Consider the following 20,938-nt stretch of genomic DNA (forward strand, 5'->3'; position numbering starts at 1 on the left):
CACGACTTACTTGAGAAAAGACTATGGGGCCAAAAAAAGAAGGAGGAGGAGGAGAGGAAGGAAACTACCAGTCCAATCCCCTGACCGTCAGAAGGAAGAAGAGGAAGAGAAAGAGAAAGAGAAAAATAAAAACTACTAGTCCCACCCCAAGAGAGTAACAGTCTCTTGCAAAAGCATATGGTCTTTCATCTGCTGCAGAAGTAGCTCTAGTAAATTTTAAAACTAAGCAGCAGGGCTGCTCATGGCCTAGGCTTGTACTATAGACCTCTTTAAAGATAAACATCTTCATGGGGGAAGTTGTGGTGTGGCTGGTCCATTTTTTTCAGAGCCGGCAGTAGGCATTTACAGAAGGACAGGACAGGGTGTGAGGTACAGATGCCTTCAGGTCAAAGAGGAGGTTTGGTTTAGTGCTTGGCCCCTAATCAGACTTCCTGGGTGGGTGGAGACCTAAAGCTGGGGCACCCTAACCTATGGATGAGAGTAGCCCCACTCAGTCGTGAGTGTTGGTCCCTTTGTGAGATGCCATTCAGAAGTCTCTGTCAACATGCAGATATAGTAGCATGACAAAGGCCCTTCTTTGGTCAAAAATATTTTATCGATGATTTTATCGATGATATCGATGATTCCACGCTTAGAGTTTTTTAAATGAAATGAATCTGGGCAGAATGGGAACTGTGCTCAGCATTTTCATACCTACCGCCTAGTCTAGTCATAGAAGTCAGTCTAGTCAGTCCTAGACTGACTTCAGGACCTCTCATCCCCTCTGTGCCACAATGACAAGGCCGCATCCTAGAACTTATGCCACAGAATTGTCCTGCCCTTGATATCTTGAACTCTGAGACTCTGTTCTCCACTCAGCACTCCAGTATCCCTACTCCTCCATTCCTGTCAAATTTGTTTTCAATGTTTAGACACCTGGTGGCTCAGTGGGCTAGGTGTCCAACTCTTGATTCTGGCTTCAGTCGTGGTCTCAGGGTTGTGAGATCAAGCCCTGTGTTGAGCTCTGTGCTCACAGAGTCTGCTTGTCCCCCACTTAATTTCAATCTCCACAGGCTCTCTCCTCCTCTGTCTTCTCTGTCCTCTGTTTATCAATGCTCCTCTGACTTGTCCCTGATGCAGATCCCACCATCTGTTACTTCAAACTCCTACTCACCACATCCATGCTTCCTGTACCCGGGGATCCCCACATCCCCTCTGACCACCACCAGTCCTGGATGCGCCCATCTCCTCTTCCCTCCGTGCAGGCCTGCCCAGCAGTTCCAGGGGAGACCACATAACCCGCTGGCAGGTTCTAGGACAGCAGCATGTTTGACAGCCCCGGCTGAGTATGGTGTTGCCAAGCATGGTTAGCATTCGCTGTTCTTCCCAGCTTCCCACAGCATCCCTTCCTGAAGCCTCCTTCACTCTGTCCCTCTCAATGTCACAGGCAAGTGGACCTACTTCAGAGTGAAGAGGGCAACCGAAATTGAGCTCCATCCACTGCCCTGGTTACCAGCTAGGTCCTGAGATCTGACCTTTACTGTTCACCTGTGTAGCCCCACTGATCTTTGTCCCACCTTGTTCCTTGAGATCTTTCCAGTTTATCTCTAACTCAGCAGACCCCATGGGTGTAAACCGAAACAGTACCCTTTGAACAGTAACTGCCCTGACCGCCCAGACCAGTTTGAGCTTAAGCCCTGACTCCTGCTGCACAGTTGGCCCGGGGAGAGACCCGTGGAATGTCCGACCGACCGTTACCTTTACTCCATTACAGTGCTAAGGAGGAGCACAGAGTATGCCCAGGCATGTTTCCTTCAGGTGCGTGTGTGACCTCTGTCCCCCTCTACATACGATGACAGGGCTCCTCTTTCTAAATACGCATCCTAACCCTAAATAAAAGGAACCCATCCACCCTGGCTTGGGGAGTTGCAGCTTTAGAAATTATTCACTGTGATCTCCTTATTTGCAACAAATAAAGTTTCCTTTGTTGTGACAATTCCACCAGATGTAGCTTCTATATGTGACTTACCAAGGAGCAAATTCAGGTTAGTTCAATGACACCTCTTCCCCCTTCCAAGCTTCACAAAAGTGCCTATTCCTGCCTCCCCATGATCAGAGGAACAAGTGGCCCTTGTCCTCTCCTCTGAAACCTTGCCACATCACTCACACCCTCCCCTTGTGTCTGTTTCTCCTTCACTGACCTCTCATCTCAGCCTCCAGATGCCCTCTCATGCTAAAACACCCTTGTTGGCTATTGCACCTTCCCCTCAGCTAATATCCATTCTCCTCCCTCACTGCCACTGTTTACCTGCTTCCTGGCGTCTTCTCGGTTCACGGGCCTCTGACTTCTAACCCCCCACCCTACGGTATCTGTTCTCAGAAAGATCACCAAAGCCTGTTAATTATTAAACAAAATGGGCTTTCCAGTCCTTAGCCTGAGTTTTGGACAGAGTTTGACTTTATCAAACACCCATCTTAAAATTCTCCCATCCCTGGATTCCCACACTTTCTCCTGATTTTTTTTTTTTTTTTAATTTTACCCTCAATGAACCAGGAAGCGCCTGGAAGGTTTTGTTTTGTTTTGTTTTTTATTCATGAGAAGCACACACAGAGAGAGAGAGAGGCAGAGGAAGAAGCAGGCTCCATGCAGGGAGCCCGATGTGGGACTTGATCCCGGGTCTCCAGGATCAGGCCCTGGACTGAAGGCGGCGCTAAACCGCTGAGCTACCCGGGCTGCCCCTGAGCTACTCGGGCTGCCCCCTGATTCTTTTTCTATCCATCAGACTGCCTATTCTAAAATTATTTTAAGATTTTAGTTTTTTTAAGTAATCTCTATGTGCAATATGGGGCTTGAACTCATGACCTGAGATCAAGAGTTATATGCTCTACTGACTAGACTGGCAAGGTGCCTCAATAATTTTACTTTTTGCTTATCTCATTATATTCTTTGGACCAAGATGGAGTAGTTTCAAGGCCCCCCACCCCCCCCTTTTTGGCCATTTATCAGTGCTGTGGTCTTGAGCAAGTTTTCCCATGAGAGATGGGGCTAATAATACAGATTTTAATGATTGGGTATGAGAATTAAGGGAGACGATGCATAGAAAGTACTTCAGTCGGTAGCTGACAAGAATTGGCAGTCAGTACATTTTCATTTTCTTCATTTTCTTTTTTCCCTTCAGTGCCCTCTCTCCTAACTCCTTTTGCAACCAAACTACTTTTTAAAGTTCACCTTACTTTTTGGGGTGTTGTAAGATCCCACGATTTGGGGGCAGCACTGAATTCAAATCCCATTCCTGCCACTTAGCAGCCCTGTTACCCTGGGCATGTTATTACTCTCAGATCTTGGTTTCCACATATGTAAAATGGGAATAATAGCTCCCCACAGGATCAGTGTGTATGTGTGCATTGTGTGTACGGGAATATAAATAACTAAATATTAAAACATAAATTGCATATATATAAATTAAAATATACATTATAGATTTATTTTTATATATCTGGGAAAGAATGTAGTAAAGCACTTAGCACAGTGCCAGCGGGGGGATAAGCATTCAGTAGATGGTAGCTACTGTCTTATTTGCACCTCGCCTGTGCCTGTCACACACAGATACTCTCACACATGCAGCTCCCACCCAGTCCCCATCTCCTGCGCTCTAGCACCTATACTTTGCCAATGGGCTGTAGAACATCTTTACTCTGATGGCTTCCAATAGTTCAGACTCTTGTTCAAAATGGAACTATGTGCTCTTCACATGTTCTCCATCTCAGTGAAAGCATCTCTATCCCTCAGGTATGACTGTACTTTGTGTTTTTGTCGCTGCTTTTATCCTATCAGTCATCTCACTTGTTTCTGGAATTTGTCCTTTTCTAATTATACTATGTCAGTTCAGGTTCTCATAATCTCTCACTTGAATTGTTGCCTGGTCTCCTTATTGGTTTCTCCAAATCTGGGTGTTCCTCATTCTGTCCTGCGTTCTACTGTGTATTCCGAGTGACCTTTCTAAGATGCACATCTCCCTGTTTCACTCTCCCTTTTTCAAAACTCCACACATTGCTGTTAAAAGTCTTTGAGCTCTAAGTATAAGTGTGGATAGATCTTGTGCTGACCTATTTCTCTACCATCATAACCAGAGTCACTGATGGTGCTGCCCACACATTGGGTGGGTGTTCCTTCAGGATTACCATGTGCCTTCACTGCTCTTTCTTTTCTTTTTTACCGCCTTTCCCTAGGATGCTGTTCTCCCCTTCCTCAACTGGCAAACATCCTTAGGGAACTGGGCGAATGCCCTTAACTCTAGACCCTTCCCAGATCCCCACATCCTTCCACCCTGTTGCTCCTCCTGTGTGCAGAGTATTTGTGAATATTTCTCTGTGCCCACCATAATTAACTTTGTATCACAGTTATTTATGTGCCTGTAAGCTCAGGACTTGGCACAATTACTAGCTGTGTTGGTTGATTTTAACAAGTGAAATTTATTATAGGTAAATATGGATCAAGAAGACCAGTTTTACAAGAATGAAGATGGAAGACATTGGTTTAACAGTAGAATGTGTTAAAAATTACGTAGGGGTTTTGGTTGACAGTACTGTGTGAGTCAACAATGTAAGGTGGTAACAAAAAAAGAAAAAAGAGGAGGAGGAAGGAGAGGGGGAGGAGGGAAGAATGTGAAATATTTTGGATGAAGAAGCTGAATGTCTGATTTTACCGCCAGAGAATTGTGTTTGGTTCTAGGTATCATGGTTTTAGAGGAACTTAGACCAGAATAGCAACGATTCTTGAAACTATTTTGTTTTTAAGACTGTTTGAAAAAAAAACTATCAAAATAGACACACTGCTAGCTAACACAACCAAGAAGGAAACGGGAGAAAGCACAAATATACAAAATAAGAAGTGACAATGGAGAAGTAACCACTGAAAAAAATTGTGAGAGTCTTTGGAGGTCTGTGCAAACATATTTTAAAACTTTGATGAAATGGATAATTTCCTAGGGAAATCCTGATGACCCAAATTGAAAGAGACAGAAAATTTAAACAGATCAATTTCTGTGGAATAAAAAGGGAATCCTATTAAGAAGCTATCTCTCAAAAGAAGTACCAGTTCCAGATTATTTCATAGAGGAATTCTACCAAACTGCCACATATCATCAGAGTCCCAGTGCTCTATGTGTTATTTCAGAGCATTGAAAATGAAGAGAAACTTCCTACTTCTTTTTAAAAAGCAAATATAATATTGATACCTAAACATGATAAAGACAGTGCAAAAAGGGACTCTGCTTCTCCCTCTCCCTCTGCCACTTCTGCAGCTTATGTTCTTTCACTCACTCTCTCTCCCAAATAAATAAATAAATTCTTTAAAAATATATAAAAAAATAAAATGTTACACGTGAATAAACAAATATATGAGTGAGGATACAAAGCCCATAAATAGACCTACGGACTTACGGAAATTTAGTATATGATAAAGTTAGCATCTCAGACCAGCAGGGTAAAGAGGCAGTTTTTAATAAATGGTGGTGCTAGAACAACTGGGTAACTGTTTGGAAAAAGATGAATTGGATTTATTTCTCATGTCAAACACAAGAATAGACTGCAAATGGATCAGGGATCTTAATGTAAAAAATAAAACCATAAAAGAAGTAGGAAAAAAACATGTGGATTCTTTCACCTTAGTGAAGGGAAAGGCTTTCTAACCATGACTCAGAATTCAGAGGCAATCTAATAAATGATCAATACATTTGATGATATAAAAATAGAAACTTTTTCATGGCCAAAAAGATACTATAAGTAAAGTCAAAAGACAACTGACAAACAGAAATATCTGCAACACATGTCTAAGACAAAAGGGTAACATTCCTAAGATCTAAAGAATTCTTAAAAATGGAAGGACAAAGGACCTATCAAACTTTGATAGAAAAATGAGAAAAAGACAATTCATTCAGATATTTAAAAAAGTGATAAAAGGTAAAAGATACAAAATGAATTATTAAGCCTACAAAAAGAAGTTTTTTTTTTTTGGAAAGATTTTATTTCTTCATTTGAAAGAGACAGAGCATGAGGGAAGGGAGGGGCAGAGGGAGAGGGAGAAGCAGACTCCCCACTGAGCAGGGAGCCTGATGTGGGGCTCTATCCCACTCTATCCCAGAACCGCGAGATCATGACCTGAAGGCAGACGTTTAACCGACTGAGCCACGCAGATGCCCCTACAAAAACAGGTTTAAGTTCATAATGAAAGAAATGAAAATTAAAACAACACTAAGATACAATTTCTCACTTATCACATTGGCAAGGATTGAAAGTACGACAACATTCTGTTGGCAAGGCTTTGGGAAAGTGTGCTCTCATGCATTCCTTTGGAGATGCAAACAGATACAACCCTTTTGGCAGTGAATTTGGCAATATCTGATAAAATTATCCAACTACTTGCCTTTTTATCCAGCAATCCCAGTTCTTGGAATCTACCCTGAAGGTAGACTTGTATCAACATGAAAATATACATGCATAGGGTCACTTATTGTGGCTTTGTTTGTAGTTGCAAAACATTGGAAAACCTCTAAATGCCCACATATAGGAGAATGGTTGAATAAATTCTGGCTTATCCACATAATGGAGTACCACAGTAGCTGTAAAAATGAATAAGGAAAAATCTCTAAATTAAAAATCTCTAAACTAAATCACTGCATACACGGAATATATTAAGTGAAGCAAAGTGAAAAGCACAAATGCAAAGAGAATATCAATGCTGTGCCGTTTTTCGCACAAGAAGGAAAAAAACAGGAACTCATGAGGTTGGTTATGTATGGGGTGGGCAGGAGTAGGTGGAAAGAATGGAGAGGACAGTGGAGTAGAAGGAATGATGAGGAAGTGACACCTTCCTGACTAGATGTTTTTGTATAGCTCTGACTTTTAGAATCATGTTAATCTTTCACCTGATCATCCTAAATGTGGAGAGAACCCACAGTGGACTACTGATACTAGACAAATGAACCCAACTGTATTGCAAATGAAGAACATAACCACACCGAAGGGAGTGGAGGAGAGCTAACCTACGTGACTTGTGAATCAGTATTTTGACAAATACTGTAAAACTAAAGACAAAAAGAACTCTGCACAAATATTATGGTTAGTAAACTAATTTTTCACGAGGTATGAGCAAGTCTGACGCTATTTTATGTGTTCTCTAGGATTGAGCACATATTAGTAAATATATAGTGGAGAGTGAGAGTCCAATTTCTCATGGGGAGAAACGAGTTATAATAAAAGGGATGGAAAGGAGTGAACTCTGCGTTGGATTGAAGGAGGGATCAGGGTAATTTACGCTAGAATTCATGGTGTGTCTCTCTGTCAAGATAAGTAGACATAGACGTGTATGTATATGTGTATACATACTCATGTTTCCTACTCTGCTACTGACAGGGCCAAGAATGTTACCCCAGTGACAGTGAGCACAACTCATGCCCAAAGTTTGGTTTCTAAAAGCTATTCTCCAGTAAAAAGAACTGGAGTTCTTTTGAGAAATAGATGATTCCAGAGCTGGGCAAGGAAAGTACAAGTTGAGGAGTGCGGAGTATCTTATGATGCCAGAAAGTAAGGAAGTGTTCAAAAAACATGATAGGGCCATATGATCCAGCAGTCCTATTTCTGGGTTGGTAGCCAAAAGAATTGAAAGTGGAATCTTGAGGAGGTATTTGCACACTCATGCTCACAGCAGCAGTATTCACAATAGCCAAGAAGTAGAAGCAATCCACATGTCCATCAAGATGAATGGATAAGCAATACGTGGTATAAACATACAACTGAATATTATTCAGTCTTAAAAAGGAAGGAAATTCTGACACATGCTACAACATGGATAAACCTTGAGGACATTATGCTAAGTGAAATAAGCCGATCACAAAAAGACAAGTAGTGTATGATTCTACGTTTTTGAGTTGTTATTTATTTATTATTTATTTTTTTAAAAGATTTTATTTATTCATGAAGGACACAGAGAGAGGCAGAGACACAGGCAGAGGGAGAAGCCCGATGCAGGACTTGATCCCAGGACTCCAGGATCATGACCTGAGCCAAAGGCAGATGCTCAACCACTGAGCCACCCAGGCTCCCTTGAGTTGTTATTTAAAGTATTCAAATTCACAGAAACGGAAAGTAGAATGGTGGTTGTCAGGGGCTGAGAGGAGGAGGAAATGAGATTTGTTGTTTAATAGGTACAAGGTTTCAATTTTACAACATGAAAAAGATCTTTACTTTCATTGCACAACAGTGTGAATATACTTAACACTATTGAACTGTACATTTAAAAATAGTTGAGATGGTAAATTATATGTTATGTGTTTTTTACCAAAAATTTTTAAAAAGTGATGGGCACATATAACAAGGATACAGAAACCAACATTTGTCACAATTTGAGCAGCAAAATAAATAATGATAGTGATAGATTAATATAATAAATAAGTAAAAGTGAAATAAATACCCATGAACCCATACTGATATAAATAAGTAAATGGGGGAGGGAAGAGAGAACTTCTCATATTAGAAATTCTAATAACTATAAAAGGAATGATGGAATTAGAAAAATCATTTGGGAAACGTCAGAGGAATCAATCAGGAAAAAAAAACTCAATGATTTTTGGGAAAGAAAAATCTATGTTAAATTTAAAATGGACAGATAAAGTGATGATGAGAAAAAAGGTATTTTCATAGTCTCAGAGCATTTTCCCACAAGATAGTTACCAATTACAAGGGGAAAAAAGCAACTTTATAATAGAGAAACCTGGCAGACACTACCTTAACCATTTGATCACAATTAATTTCACCAACAATGAGATGTACTGGCATGATGTCTGTGTTGATATGGTCCACTGAGAAGGGTTCACTATGACTTCTGTGTTATTCATGCCCCAAATCCATCCTGAATTTAATCAGTGAGAACTTCAGACAAACCGAAATTGTTGAGGGACACTGTACAGAATAACTGAGCATTATTCTTCAAAATTGTCAAGATCATAAAAAACAGAGAAAGACTTAACAACTGTCCCAGATTGGAGGAGACCAACGAGGCATGATGGCTAAACATAGCGTGACATCTTGGATGGGAGAAGAACAGTGGGACAACTGGTGAAATTAGAATAACATTTGGAGACTAGTTCATTGTCAGTGTTGATGACCTGTTCTGATCATTGTACTATGGTTATGTAAGATGTAAATGTCGGGGAGGGACACCTGGGTGGCTCAGTGGTTAAGCGCCTGCCTTAGCTCAGGGCTTGATCCTGGAGTCCCGGGATCGAGTCCCATGTGGGGCTCCCTGCATGGCGGCTGCTGCTTCTGCCTGTATCTATGTCCCTCTCTATGTTTCTCATGAATAAATAAATAAAATCTTAAAAAAAAAAAAACGTGGGGGAGTTAGATAATGGGTATTGGGGAACTCTTTGTACCATTTTTGGTCACTTTTATGTAAGTATGAAATTATTTCAAAATGAACAGTAAATAAAATGGAAATAATACTTAAGGGTTTTGAATAACCCCCTAGTGTGTAGGTCAACAGTGTGTTCTGGTGGCCAAGGAAGGAAGAAAAAGGGAAATAAAAGTGAAATGTCTCAAACAAGGATTCTTCATGTCTCTTTTTATACCCAGAGTATTGTGTTAGGTTCTAGATGTCTCGGTTTTGGAGAGATTTAGACAGGAGATCAATAATGCTTGAAACTATTTTATGTAAGGGATGTTGACCTTTGCTCACAGCTCTGGATATATGTAGGAGCAGTCAAGGAGTATCGATATACCTGGGCCCTACCAGGTACCTGTTAGCTCTACCTGAATCCTATGAGGGAACTTGGGAAAATAAAGCTTCCTAAGTTATACCCCCTGGAGAGAATTTGATGGGGTCATGTCTACATGTTTGTGTTTTTTAAAAGCTTCCCTTGTGATCTTGATGCTTAGCCAGGAATGGGAACAGTGCTTTTCAAAACTTAATGTGCATATGAATCACTAGGAGATCTGTTTAAAGTATGGCCTCTGATGGAGTAGGGCTGGGCTGGAGCCTGAGAGTCTGCATTTCTGACGGGCTCCCAAGTGATGCTAATGCTGTTGGCCTGTGGGCCATACTTGGGGTAGTAGACAGCTACTTCACGTAGATTATTACTCAAGAGACCCAAGCATTGGCTGTGGGGGAGAAAGTGGTTTAGATGAAGGTGCCTTCTGTTCTGAGCGGTTGAGAAAGGTTCACTGAAACCTTGGGGATGAATTTATTTGGGTGGTAGTGTGGTCCAGTGAAAAGAACACTGGCAGGAGTTAGAATTTCATAGTCATGGTTACTGTCTGAGTGACCCGGAACAAGTTAGATCACTGTTTTTGATTCTCAGTTTCCAATTAACAGAAAAAATGCAGTAAAACTTCCCCGGCAGATTAGTGTCAGGGAGAGTGTGTTCATGGGACCTAGCAGAGTGGTGCCTGGCTGGCCCCTTTGGCGGAGTGTGTGACTCTTGATCTCAGTGGTTGAGCATTCTCCTTCAGCTCAGGGCATGACCCCGGGGTACCAGGATTGAGTCCCACATCAGGCTTCCTGCATAGAGCCTGCTTCTCCCTCTACCTGTTTCTGCCTCTCTCTGTGTGTCTCTCATGAATACATAAATAAAATCTTAAAAAAAAAAAAAAGCCAACAGAAGGCTTTAGTTACTCAAGTAATAATGATCTTGGCTTAATGTAAACCATTTGTGCTCCTCTGCCCCTGCATTATTAATCTTTTCAGTCATTTAAGTCTTGGCCTGATGAACTGTGACAAATGATTCACTGGCTCAAATATTTGTCGTGTACCTGTTACTCTAAAGTCCAATAATTCTAAAACTATGCTCTACTACCTGTGTAGAGCATAGTTCAGACCTGAGCTCTTTTGAGCTCACTGTCGCCTTTGCCACTCCTTCCAACCCCCAAAGTATGGGCTCAGGTGGGCTAGTGCTGTCAGAGCCCTGTGTGACACCAGACATCCTCAGGGAGATCAGAGCTGAGGTGTGCAGGAAGGACAGGGAAGGCTTCCTGGAAAAGCTGATGCTTGAGCTGAGCCTTAAGAGGAGGCACCAGGCTCAGGGAGGGGACGTGGCTGGAAAGCTCAGTGTGTTTGGGGTACTGTGCATGGTTTGGATGAACTGAAATGTGCCCCACCAAGGGGAGGGTAGTGAGTAAAATTGAAGAAGAGGTAGCGGCCAGCACACGACAGACTAAATGCAGCTAAGGGGGTTGGATTTTATCTTGAGGATAAGAGAAGCCAGTGAAGGATTTGAAGCAGGAATGTGTGGAGGGTGGGTTGAAGATGATACTAGGTATAGGAAGCTTGGTTAGGAGGTTTTTAAATTATCATTTAAATTAAGTTAGCCAACATATAGTAAGTATATCATTAGTTTCAGATGTAGAGTTCAGTAATTCATCAGTTGCCTATAATACCCAGTGCTCATCCCATCACATGCCCCCCTAATGCCCATCACCCAGTTACCCCATCCCTCTACCTACCTCCCCTCCCCCAACCCTGTTTGTTTCCTAGAATTAAAGGTCTCTCAGGGTTTGTCTCCCTCTCTGATCACTTCCCATTCAGTTTTCCCTCCCTTCCCCTATTATCTGCTGCACTGTTTCTTATATTCCACACGAGTGAAACCATCTGATCATTGTCTGTGTCCGACTGACTCATCTTGGTCAGCATAATATCTTCCAGTTCCATCCACGTTGATGCAAATGGTAGGGATTCATCCTTTCTGATGGCTGAGTAATATTCCTTTGTATGTATAGAGGACATCTTCTTTATCCGTTCATCTGTCCATGGACATCTGGTCTCTTTCCACAGTTTGGCTATTGTGGACATTGCTGCTATAAACATTGGGGTGCAGGTGCCCCTTTGGATCACTATGTTTGTATCTTTGGGATAAATACCTAGTAGTGCAATTGCTGGGTCGCAGGGTAGCTCTATTTTTAACTTCTTGAGGAACCTCCATACTGTTTTCCAGAGTGGCTGTACCAGTTTGCATTCCCACCAGCAGTGTAAGAAGTTTCCCCTTTCTCTGCATCCTTGCTAACATTTTTTGTTTCCTGACTTTTTAATTTTAGCCATTCTGATTGGTATAAAGTGGTATCACATTGTAGTTTTGATTTGTATTCCCTGATGCCAAGTGATGTGGAACATTTTTTCATGTGTCTGTTGGCCATTTGTATGTCTTCTTTGGAGAAGTGTCTGTTCATGTCTTCTGCCCATTTCTTGACTGGATTATTTGTTTTTTGGGTGTTGAGTTTGTAAGTTCTTTATAGATTTTGGATACTAGCCCTTTATCTTATATGTAATTTGCAAATATCTTCTTCCATTCCCTAGGTTGCCTTTTAGTTTTATTGACCGTTCCCTTTGCTGTACAAAAGCTTTTTATCTTGATGAAGTCCCAGTAGTTCGTTTTTGCTTTTGTTTCTCATGGCTTTGGAGATGTATTTAGCAAGACGTTGCTGTGGCCAAGGTCGAAGAGGTTGCTGCCTATGTTCTCCTCGAGGATTTTGAAGTCTTTCATCCATTTTGAATTTATTTTTGTATGGTGTAAGAAAATGGTCCAGTTTTATTCTTCTGCATGTTGCTGTCCAATTTTCCCAACACCCATTTGTTGAAGAGACTGTCCTTTTTCTATTGGATATTCTTTTGGTTAGAAGTTTATATGTTGGCCAGGTAGATCCCAGCTGTTACCCTAAATGCCTTTTTTGGTCTTAACTCCTTTTCCCCAGAGCAGCATGGTTTACTATGGAGGGGCCCTGTGCCTGACTGGTCTGCCTCCCAGGGTGCTGTGGCTGAGGAGTAGGAAAAAAAGGAGCAGAGCTTGGGCAGGAGTCTGGCCCATATCAGGCAGAGGTGCAGCCTCCCCTGTTCTGTGGAGTGAGTTGGTTAGCACAAAGCCCTTCGTCAATGCTTAGACTACATTTACTGTGTTTCAATACCATGTATACCACATCCTAGCTGGGGACATTGGGGAAGTTCTATAACTTCTCTGAACTTCATTCATAGAATGGAGAGGATACTGACCCTTCAATGCTTTTGTGAGAATTAATTACATGATAATAATGATGAAAATAATAATGACATCAACTGTGTGGCAGGTCCTGTTTCAGGTACATTCATCAACACAATAAAACATACATCAAACACCAAAAATAGTGTATACTTCACGTATGTATTAAGTTCTTCCTCCCACTACCTTGCTGATGCTGCACTTCTACAGTTTGCCAGCAGCTGATAGATTATTCCCTTAGTACTGTCTTGCAGAGACTTCATTTATTCCCACAAATCGACACAGAGAAAATAATGAAGATTTAATTTAAGCTCAGGGAGCAGCCAGTGAGTAATTTCCAGCATCATTTCATTGACAGAGTACTTGTGGCTTAGAAATCAACTGTTTTTTTTTTTTTTAATTTTTATTTATTTATGATAGCCACACAGTGAGAGAGAGAGAGGCAGAGACATAGGCAGAGGGAGAAGCAGGCTCCATGCACCGGGAGCCCGACGTGGGACTCGATCCCGGGTCTCCAGGATCACGCCCTGGGCCAAAGGCAGGCGCTAAACCGCTGCGCCACCCAGGGATCCCAAAATCAACTGTTCTTTAACCAGATTGTAACTTAATACTGTTAGCCTCTGAGCCTGATTTTTAGGATTCAGGGTCTTGGGCTTCGGCAGAAACCCAACAGACCTGCTGCTGCTTCTGGGCCATTATTCATGTGCCATTTTGATATTTAGTGCCCTTCTTCAGAACAAATGCATAATCAGAATAAACACCTGAATGCAAGTTTTGTGTAAGGCACAACATGGAAGGCGTAAGATTATCCAAGGGCTGGGATGAGTTATATGTCCATCAGACTTCTGATGATACTGTCTAGCTTAGTCTCACAATAAGTGAAAGTTCTCCCTTCCGCCTGCCCACGTCTTTAGGGCACTGCTTACCAAAGCCTTTCTTTTCCTTCTTTGTGCAGGTTTTAGGCAACTGGATCCTCTTTGGCAGTATAAAGCACAGATTATCACTAACTGTGTAGCAATCCCAGGATTATGGACTCAGGAGAATAAATCTTGCATTGACTCTAAGATGATTGCACTTAAGTCTCATTGTGAAGAATGTAGTGATGGCAGAGGTGGTTCTGAGCAGTTTTGCTGTTTATTCCTGGTTCCCCAATACCTGCCTTCTGAGTATCACTGTCCCTTGTGCATTGTAGACATGAGTGATTGTTCCTGGGAAGCACAGTGGGTTGCTGGCAGCAGTGATTACACCTGAAAACTGGCTGCGTTTCTTGGCTGGTCCTCATCCCTGGTCAACAGAGAAAACACAGGCAAAGCAGGAGTCCATAGTCCTTGAGACACTCATCTGCTTATCTGTGTCTACATTGCCACCAAGTCAGTGGTTAGCTTTCCCTGATGGCTAGCATAAAACTAGAGATTTTTAGAACACATTCCATTTCTGATCATCTTTCTTCTTTATTCCCTTGAAACCTCCTCCTCCCTCTGGATGTAGATTTCCCACCATAGCCCATTCTCAAATGCTGAGAAGGTGTGGGGCAAAGGATAAGAATAATATGCAACCTTTGTCTTATTTCCACCTTTGATTTTCCAGCAACAGCTACAGGCGTACGTGGCCTGGGTGAATGCACAGCTCAAGAAGAGGCCAGCGGTGAAGCCGGTGCAGGACCTGCGACAGGATCTTCGGGATGGGGTGATCCTGGCATATCTCATCGAGATTGTTGGTCAGTTGACCCTGGACTCTGATGCCAGCATAAGCCAGAACATGCCTTCTTTATCCTCCATGCGCCCTTCAGACCAGTTTGCTGCTTCTTTGTAATATGTGGAAATGGAAGTGTAGAAGGTTTAACATACTCAACCAATGTTAATTCATTTATTTATGACTCAACAAATTCTGTGTGCAGGCACTGTATTATGCTCCGGGAATGTGATTATGAGCATAGTCTATCCTCTCAGGAGTATTCCTATCTAGTTGGAAAGACTGGAAAGTGAAGTCAATTCCATTCTTGTACTTAGGGCTCTGATGGGGAAAGGACAAAGAGGAGCACATGGGTAGATGGAGGCACCCAATCTAGTCCTAGGGGTTCGACTTTCCAAGGCTACGTAACTGTATGTGGCAAAGCAGAGGCACAAAGCTAGACCTGCTTTAATTCCAATGTTCATCTATTTTTATTTATTTATGTTTAAAAGGTTTTATTTATTTATTCATGAGAGATACAGAGAGAGGCAGAGACATAGGCAGAGGGACAAGCAGCCTCCTTTAGGGGAACCTGATGCGGGCCTTGATCCCAGGACCCCAGGATCACAATTCAAACCAAAGACAGACACTCAACCATTGAGCTACCCAGGCGTCCCCCAAAGTTCATTTTATTTTAATTTTTAAGATTTTATTTATTTATTCATAGAGATGCAGAGAAAGAGAGAGAGGCAGAGACACAGGCAGAGGGAGAAGCAGGCTCCATGCAGAGAGCCTGATGTGGGACTCGATCCAGGGTCTCCAGATCACACCCTGGGCTGCAGGCGGCGCTAAACCGCTGTGCCACCGGGGCTGCCCCCAAAGTTCATTTTAAACCTTAGTTTTCACTGATTTGAATCAATTATACTTGAAAATATAGTCAGATAGAAAATGCAGAAGTCACAAAAGTATGTAAAAGCCTTTTTTCCACCCGCACCAGTGACGTGTTCTTTCTGGAAGGGACCAGTGTTAGCAGTTTCTTGCATTTCTTTTCAGACGTTCTGTGCATCTACAAGCAATATGAATATGTATTCTTGGTTTCCCAAAACCCACATTCTTAAATGCTGGATTTTATTGTGACTTTGCTATATGGAAAAATTCACTGAATTCACTATCTTATTCCTCAGTCTTTCTTTAACATGTCCTCATCATCAGGCTTTTGATCCCACTATTCCACTGAAACTGCTTGCATCAAGGTCACAACCTTTGCCTTATCAAATCCAGTGGCTCGGCCTCAGTCTCCATTTTATTCAGTTTAGCAGAACTTGACACAGTTTGTCCCTCCTCCTTCAGACACTCTCATTGCTTGGCTTCCAGGACCCTCCTTCTTCACTGGCTCCCCCTGTTTGCGCTGCTGGCTTTTCTCCTTTTTTTTTTTTTTAAGATTTTATTTATTTATTTGAAAAAGAGAGAGCACAAGCAGGGGGAGAAGCAGGCAGAAGGAGAAGCAGGTTCCCTGTGGAGCAGGAAAGCTGATTTGGCACTTGGTCCTGGGACCTGGGGTCATGATCCAAGCTGAAGGCAGACACCCAACCAGCTGAGCCACCCCAGCACCCCTGGCTTTTCTCCTTTTTGACCTCTAAATGTTGAGGTCCTCTACATTCAGTCTGTAACCCTCGTGTTTCTCTGTCCCCAAGTGATCTCTTCCCATATCTATATTGTTAGCCCTAAACTTGTCTTTGAGTTTGAGACATAAATATCAACTTTGTGCTCAACGTGCCACCCGGATGTCTAAAGTGCAGCAGAGCTTTGGGTAACCTTCTGCCTCCCAATTCCTCCATCCTCCAGTTTCTTCACTGAAGTAACACATGACGATACCATTCACCCAGCCATTAACACAGAACGCTTGGAAGCTGTCCTTCATTATTCTCTTTTCTTCATATCATATATTATACCCTTCATTTGTGCTATCTACTCTGTGTTAAAGTTTCACCCAACATCTGACTTCTCACCTGTCAGCCTTTTCCAGTCAAGCCCAGAACCATCATTATCCCTTACTTTGGCTAGTTTGATTTTCTAACTAATCTCCCTGTTTCCTCTCTACATAAGCTGAGTCCATATATAGTCAACTTCTAAAAACACAGATCCTGTAAGTCCCTTGCCTCAGACTCTCCTTTGGCTTCACATTACACTCAATAAAATTCCAGCTCTTTTCTCTGGTCCATAGACCCTTAAATGTCCTGGCTCTGCTTACCTGCCTACCTTCTTCTAGGACTTGGCTCCCTCCTCTCTCTCCACTCCAGCCACACTGGGCTTGTAGTTCTTCCTCGGATAAGCTGAACTCATTTCTACCCTGGCATTTGTACCTGTGATTCCTCAGGCTGGGATGCTTCCTCATCAAATCTTAACATCTCTTATTTTATTCAAGTCTCTGCCCAAATACAGTATCAGGGAGGCCATGATTCTACTCCTGTTTGTTTTTCCTCATAGCCCTTTTCACCACCTGAAATTATATTACACGTGTACTGGTTAGCTCGGTCATTTGTCATCCCTAGAGATATGACCTCTGCAATGGGAGGGACTTTGTCCATCTTGTTCATTGCTGTTTCACTGGTGCCCAGAACAGTGCTTGGGACACAGCGGGTGCTCAATGAGTATTTGCTGAGTGAATAAGTGCACACACAGTCATTTCACAGCCTCCTGCATTTAGCTTTGAAAATTTGAAGACCCTCCAAAAGGCTTTTACTTTCTTATTCCCCATCCAAATTACAAGCACCAAGGCTTAACTCACTTGCATAATTATATATAATCTTCTCATTTACATCAAATATTCCCTTTCTTGGTATCTGGCTATTATGAAACTTTGATAGTGTTCCTCCCTATATCTTTTATATGTTTTCTCTCTTTTAACAGCAGGAGAAAAACTGAATGGGGTACAGCTGAGTCCCAGTAACCAACAGGAAATGAAGAATAATGTGGAGAAAGTGCTACAGTTTGTGGCCTCTAAAAAGATTCGAATGCACCAGACTTCAGCTAAAGGTCAGTGCTTTGTCATGTCTTTGGGGGATGAGTATACTCAGCTTTACTCAGGGATTATGAGCCTCGGAAGAACCATCCATTGTATAGCCAACGGTTCTGAGTAGACTGCAATCGGATTAGGCCCATGGTCTCATATCATTTTTCCATAAAGAGAGTTACCCTCTTGGGACAGGGTGATCATTGAAAATCTGGGTGGAGATAGACATTCTCTATTGAATAACAGTTTGGCTGAGTGTATGTATGAAAATAGAGTAGAAATAACAAGATTGGGATATTAGCCTTAGAATATCTCATTTAAGTAATCAAAAATGAAGATAGATTATGTTTTTCAAGTTCCTTCGGTTTCATGCCCAAGCGTTATTTCAAATCATAATAGCTATATTTTTTCCATCCAGTTTTCTAGAAGAAAAATATTTTATAGCTTTTTTTTTTTTTTTATATCACGGAATATTTCAGGCAAGATGAAAGGGGCTCTGGGGCCTCTGTACATCCCCTCTGTTGTAACTGCATGGCCAGAAGAGAACACTTCTCTTCCATAATGAACGCAGCTACAAGGAAGCCATTGTTCAGGTGTCTTCACTGAGCCCCAGGCTCTCTGGCCTTCCCGCTGTTTCTCTAAAAATGATTGTAGATCTGGTTCTATTTCAGCTTCAGTTTCTGGGTCTGATTGCCTGTGGCTCTGATGAGAATGGGGGTGGGAGGGAGCTTTCCTTCCACATTGGATTATTGGTGTTCTCTGTGTTGGGATCATTCAGGTGGGGCAGATACTGTATGTACCAGTGAGAATGCCCTGTAGAAAGTATCAGGCATATTTGCAATGCCATGACACTAAAAAGATAGAATTTCACCCATTCCTTAGTTTAACTTTCACCAGACCTATCACATTGTTTTTTGCGTGCATTCTTTTTTTTCTAGGGCAAAATTTAGAGTGCCATAATATTGCTGCTCTGGTCCCCCTGAGGGGTGGGCTTGGGGATCTGGCCCATTAAACTTAGCTATTTTGAGGGAATACTGCAGTGGAGGACATCATTGTCGTTTACCTGGAGAAGTGCAACAGCTTCCTAATTAGTTTCCCGGCTAATTAGGGGGAGTTTTGTCCACCCCCCTCTGCTCTCCACACGGCAGCCATAATGATCTTTCTGGGAAGACATGAGTTCATGCCACTGCTCTGTGCCTGCAGGTCCTTAGGGGGAAATCCAAAGTCCTTCCTGTGGCTTGCTGTGGCCTTTCTGACTTGACCTCTGACTTCACTGCCTGTGGCCTTGCCCTTCACCCTCTCCCCCTGTACTCTGAGCCCTAGCTGTGCTGTGCGTTTTTCAATGGCTCTGTGACAGAGCCATGCCACAGAAATATAATGCGAGTCTCATAGACATAACTTAAAAGTTTCTAATAGCTACATTTACCAAAAAAGGGAAATGAGAGAAACTAATTTTAATAATACATTTTATTTAACCAAGTATATCCAAAATATCATCAGTGGAGTATGTGATCCATGTAAAAGCTAATAATGAGATGTTGTGCATTCTACTTTTTATACTAAGTCTAATGAGATATGTTTCAATCTGACTTTTTTTTTTTTGGTGCTAAGTACTGTTCTTCTAGCACATTTCAATTCAGACTATACCCTTTTAGTGCTCAGAAGCCTCATGTGGCTCATGGCTCCCATACTGGACAGCACGGCTCTCACATGCCATGCTCTCTCTCACTTCTAGACCATCACACCTGCTGTTCCCTCTTCTTGGAATATTCTTTCCTTCTCCTCCTTCACTTGATGAACCACTATTTGTCAGTCAAGTCTCAGTTTTAAGTTTACTTCCCCTAGGAATCTACTTGAGCCCTCTAGACTGGACAAGATGACCTAACTTTGTGCTCCCGGAGAGTCCTGTACTTCTAACATTACACATCACCATACTTTATTATAATTGCTTTTACATGTTCTGTCTTCCTATTGAACATGGCTTTGTGAGGACGAAGAGACCAGTATCACTAGCAAATATGTGTTAAATGAATGAACCCTGTGCCTCCCTCTTAGGACCTCTGGGTCTGTTCTGTCTCTCAGATATTGTGGAAGGAAACCTGAAGTCTATCATGAGGCTGGTCCTTGCCTTAGCAGCTCATTTCAAACCTGGCTCCAGCAGGACAGTGAGCCAAGGACGGGACTCCAGAGCCCCTCTGCAGAGTCACCAACCACACTGTGCCACTGCTGTGGCCCAGGGAGCAGCTGCCGCTCTGGCTGATGTGTGTCATGACATGTCACGGTCAGGACGGGATGTCTTTCGATACAGACAGAGGTAAGGGCAGAAATCTGGGGATGGGAACTTGTTCCTCTCTCTGATCTCTCATGGTGAATGATACCGTGAGATAGATGGATGTGTATCATCTCAAGAGCCCTGCATTGCAGAAAAAAGCATAAAGTATGGGTCAGAGAGGACACTCCAAATGAGAAAAGCCCTTTTAAGAGAGATGTTTACTTTGCAGTTAGTGGAAAGTAAAGGAATCATATTTGTAATTTTTTTGTTCTGGTGCCCAGGATTTAAATATATGCCTTTGGCACAGTGGGTTTTCTTCACTGGGAGATATGTGGGAGCAATGTTCCAAGTCATCTGGGGGAGTCTCTCTCTAGAACATATCCTAAAGCCAACTTGTCCTGAAGACTCACAGCAGGAAACATTGTGGGGATTGTATGTCTGCTGGGAGAGAGCAGGACCCTAGGTGTTGCAGAGATTGGTGAAATTAGTTGTTTTATGTCTGTCTTCCGTACTGGGTGTCAGGTGTCTCTAAGGCAGGGGCTTGGCCTTACTCCTCTTTCTTCCCTTAGTGCCCTCAGAGTGGCCATCGGTCTTTTCTTATTGAGTTGACCTGAACTGAGGACTGACACCCTCTCCTTTGCTGGTGCCCTCCGCCTTTAGGAACAACAGCATGGATGAGGAGATTGAGAATCCCTACTGGAGTGTGCGCGCCCTGGTACAGCAGTATGAAGGGCAGCAGAGGTCCCCGTCTGAGTCCAGCTGCTCCAGGTAACTGTGGTGTCAGCCCCGTAGCTCTAATGTCTTGCTTAAAAGTTGAACTCTTGAGAAGTCTCCGAGTTTTGAGCTTCAAGGAGCAACACAACAGGCAGTAAGGCTTCTAACTCATTTCTCTTTCACTCGGTTTCTGTTAACTTTAAAGGGGTAGTCTTCAGCACTGCTTTGCGGTTTCTTGCTGGCAGGAAGGTAGGGAGGGTGGGGTGTTTC

At 42.5% G+C, this 20,938-nt stretch overlaps 1 protein-coding gene across 9 annotated transcripts in view; it reads left to right on the forward strand.

Moving 5' to 3' along the window:
- Nucleotides 1-20,938, forward strand: part of DIXDC1 (DIX domain containing 1) — a 71,126-nt gene that overhangs the window by 17,259 nt on the left and 32,929 nt on the right. For 6 of the 9 annotated variants that reach the window (XM_077893478.1, XM_077893481.1, XM_077893483.1 and 3 more), the window contains 4 exons: nucleotides 14,586-14,715; nucleotides 17,580-17,705; nucleotides 19,765-19,996; nucleotides 20,615-20,722. In XM_077893478.1, the coding sequence (XP_077749604.1) occupies nucleotides 14,586-14,715; nucleotides 17,580-17,705; nucleotides 19,765-19,996; nucleotides 20,615-20,722 (596 nt within the window). Of the gene's footprint in view, nucleotides 1-14,585; nucleotides 14,716-17,579; nucleotides 17,706-19,764; nucleotides 19,997-20,614; nucleotides 20,727-20,938 lie in introns of those variants that run through there. The other 3 variants (XM_077893486.1, XM_077893479.1, XM_077893482.1) reach the window with 3 other exon arrangements.

The sequence above is a fragment of the Canis aureus genome, chromosome 3 (genome assembly GCF_053574225.1).
Source record: "Canis aureus isolate CA01 chromosome 3, VMU_Caureus_v.1.0, whole genome shotgun sequence".
In the NCBI taxonomy this organism is placed as follows: Eukaryota; Metazoa; Chordata; class Mammalia; order Carnivora; family Canidae; genus Canis; species Canis aureus.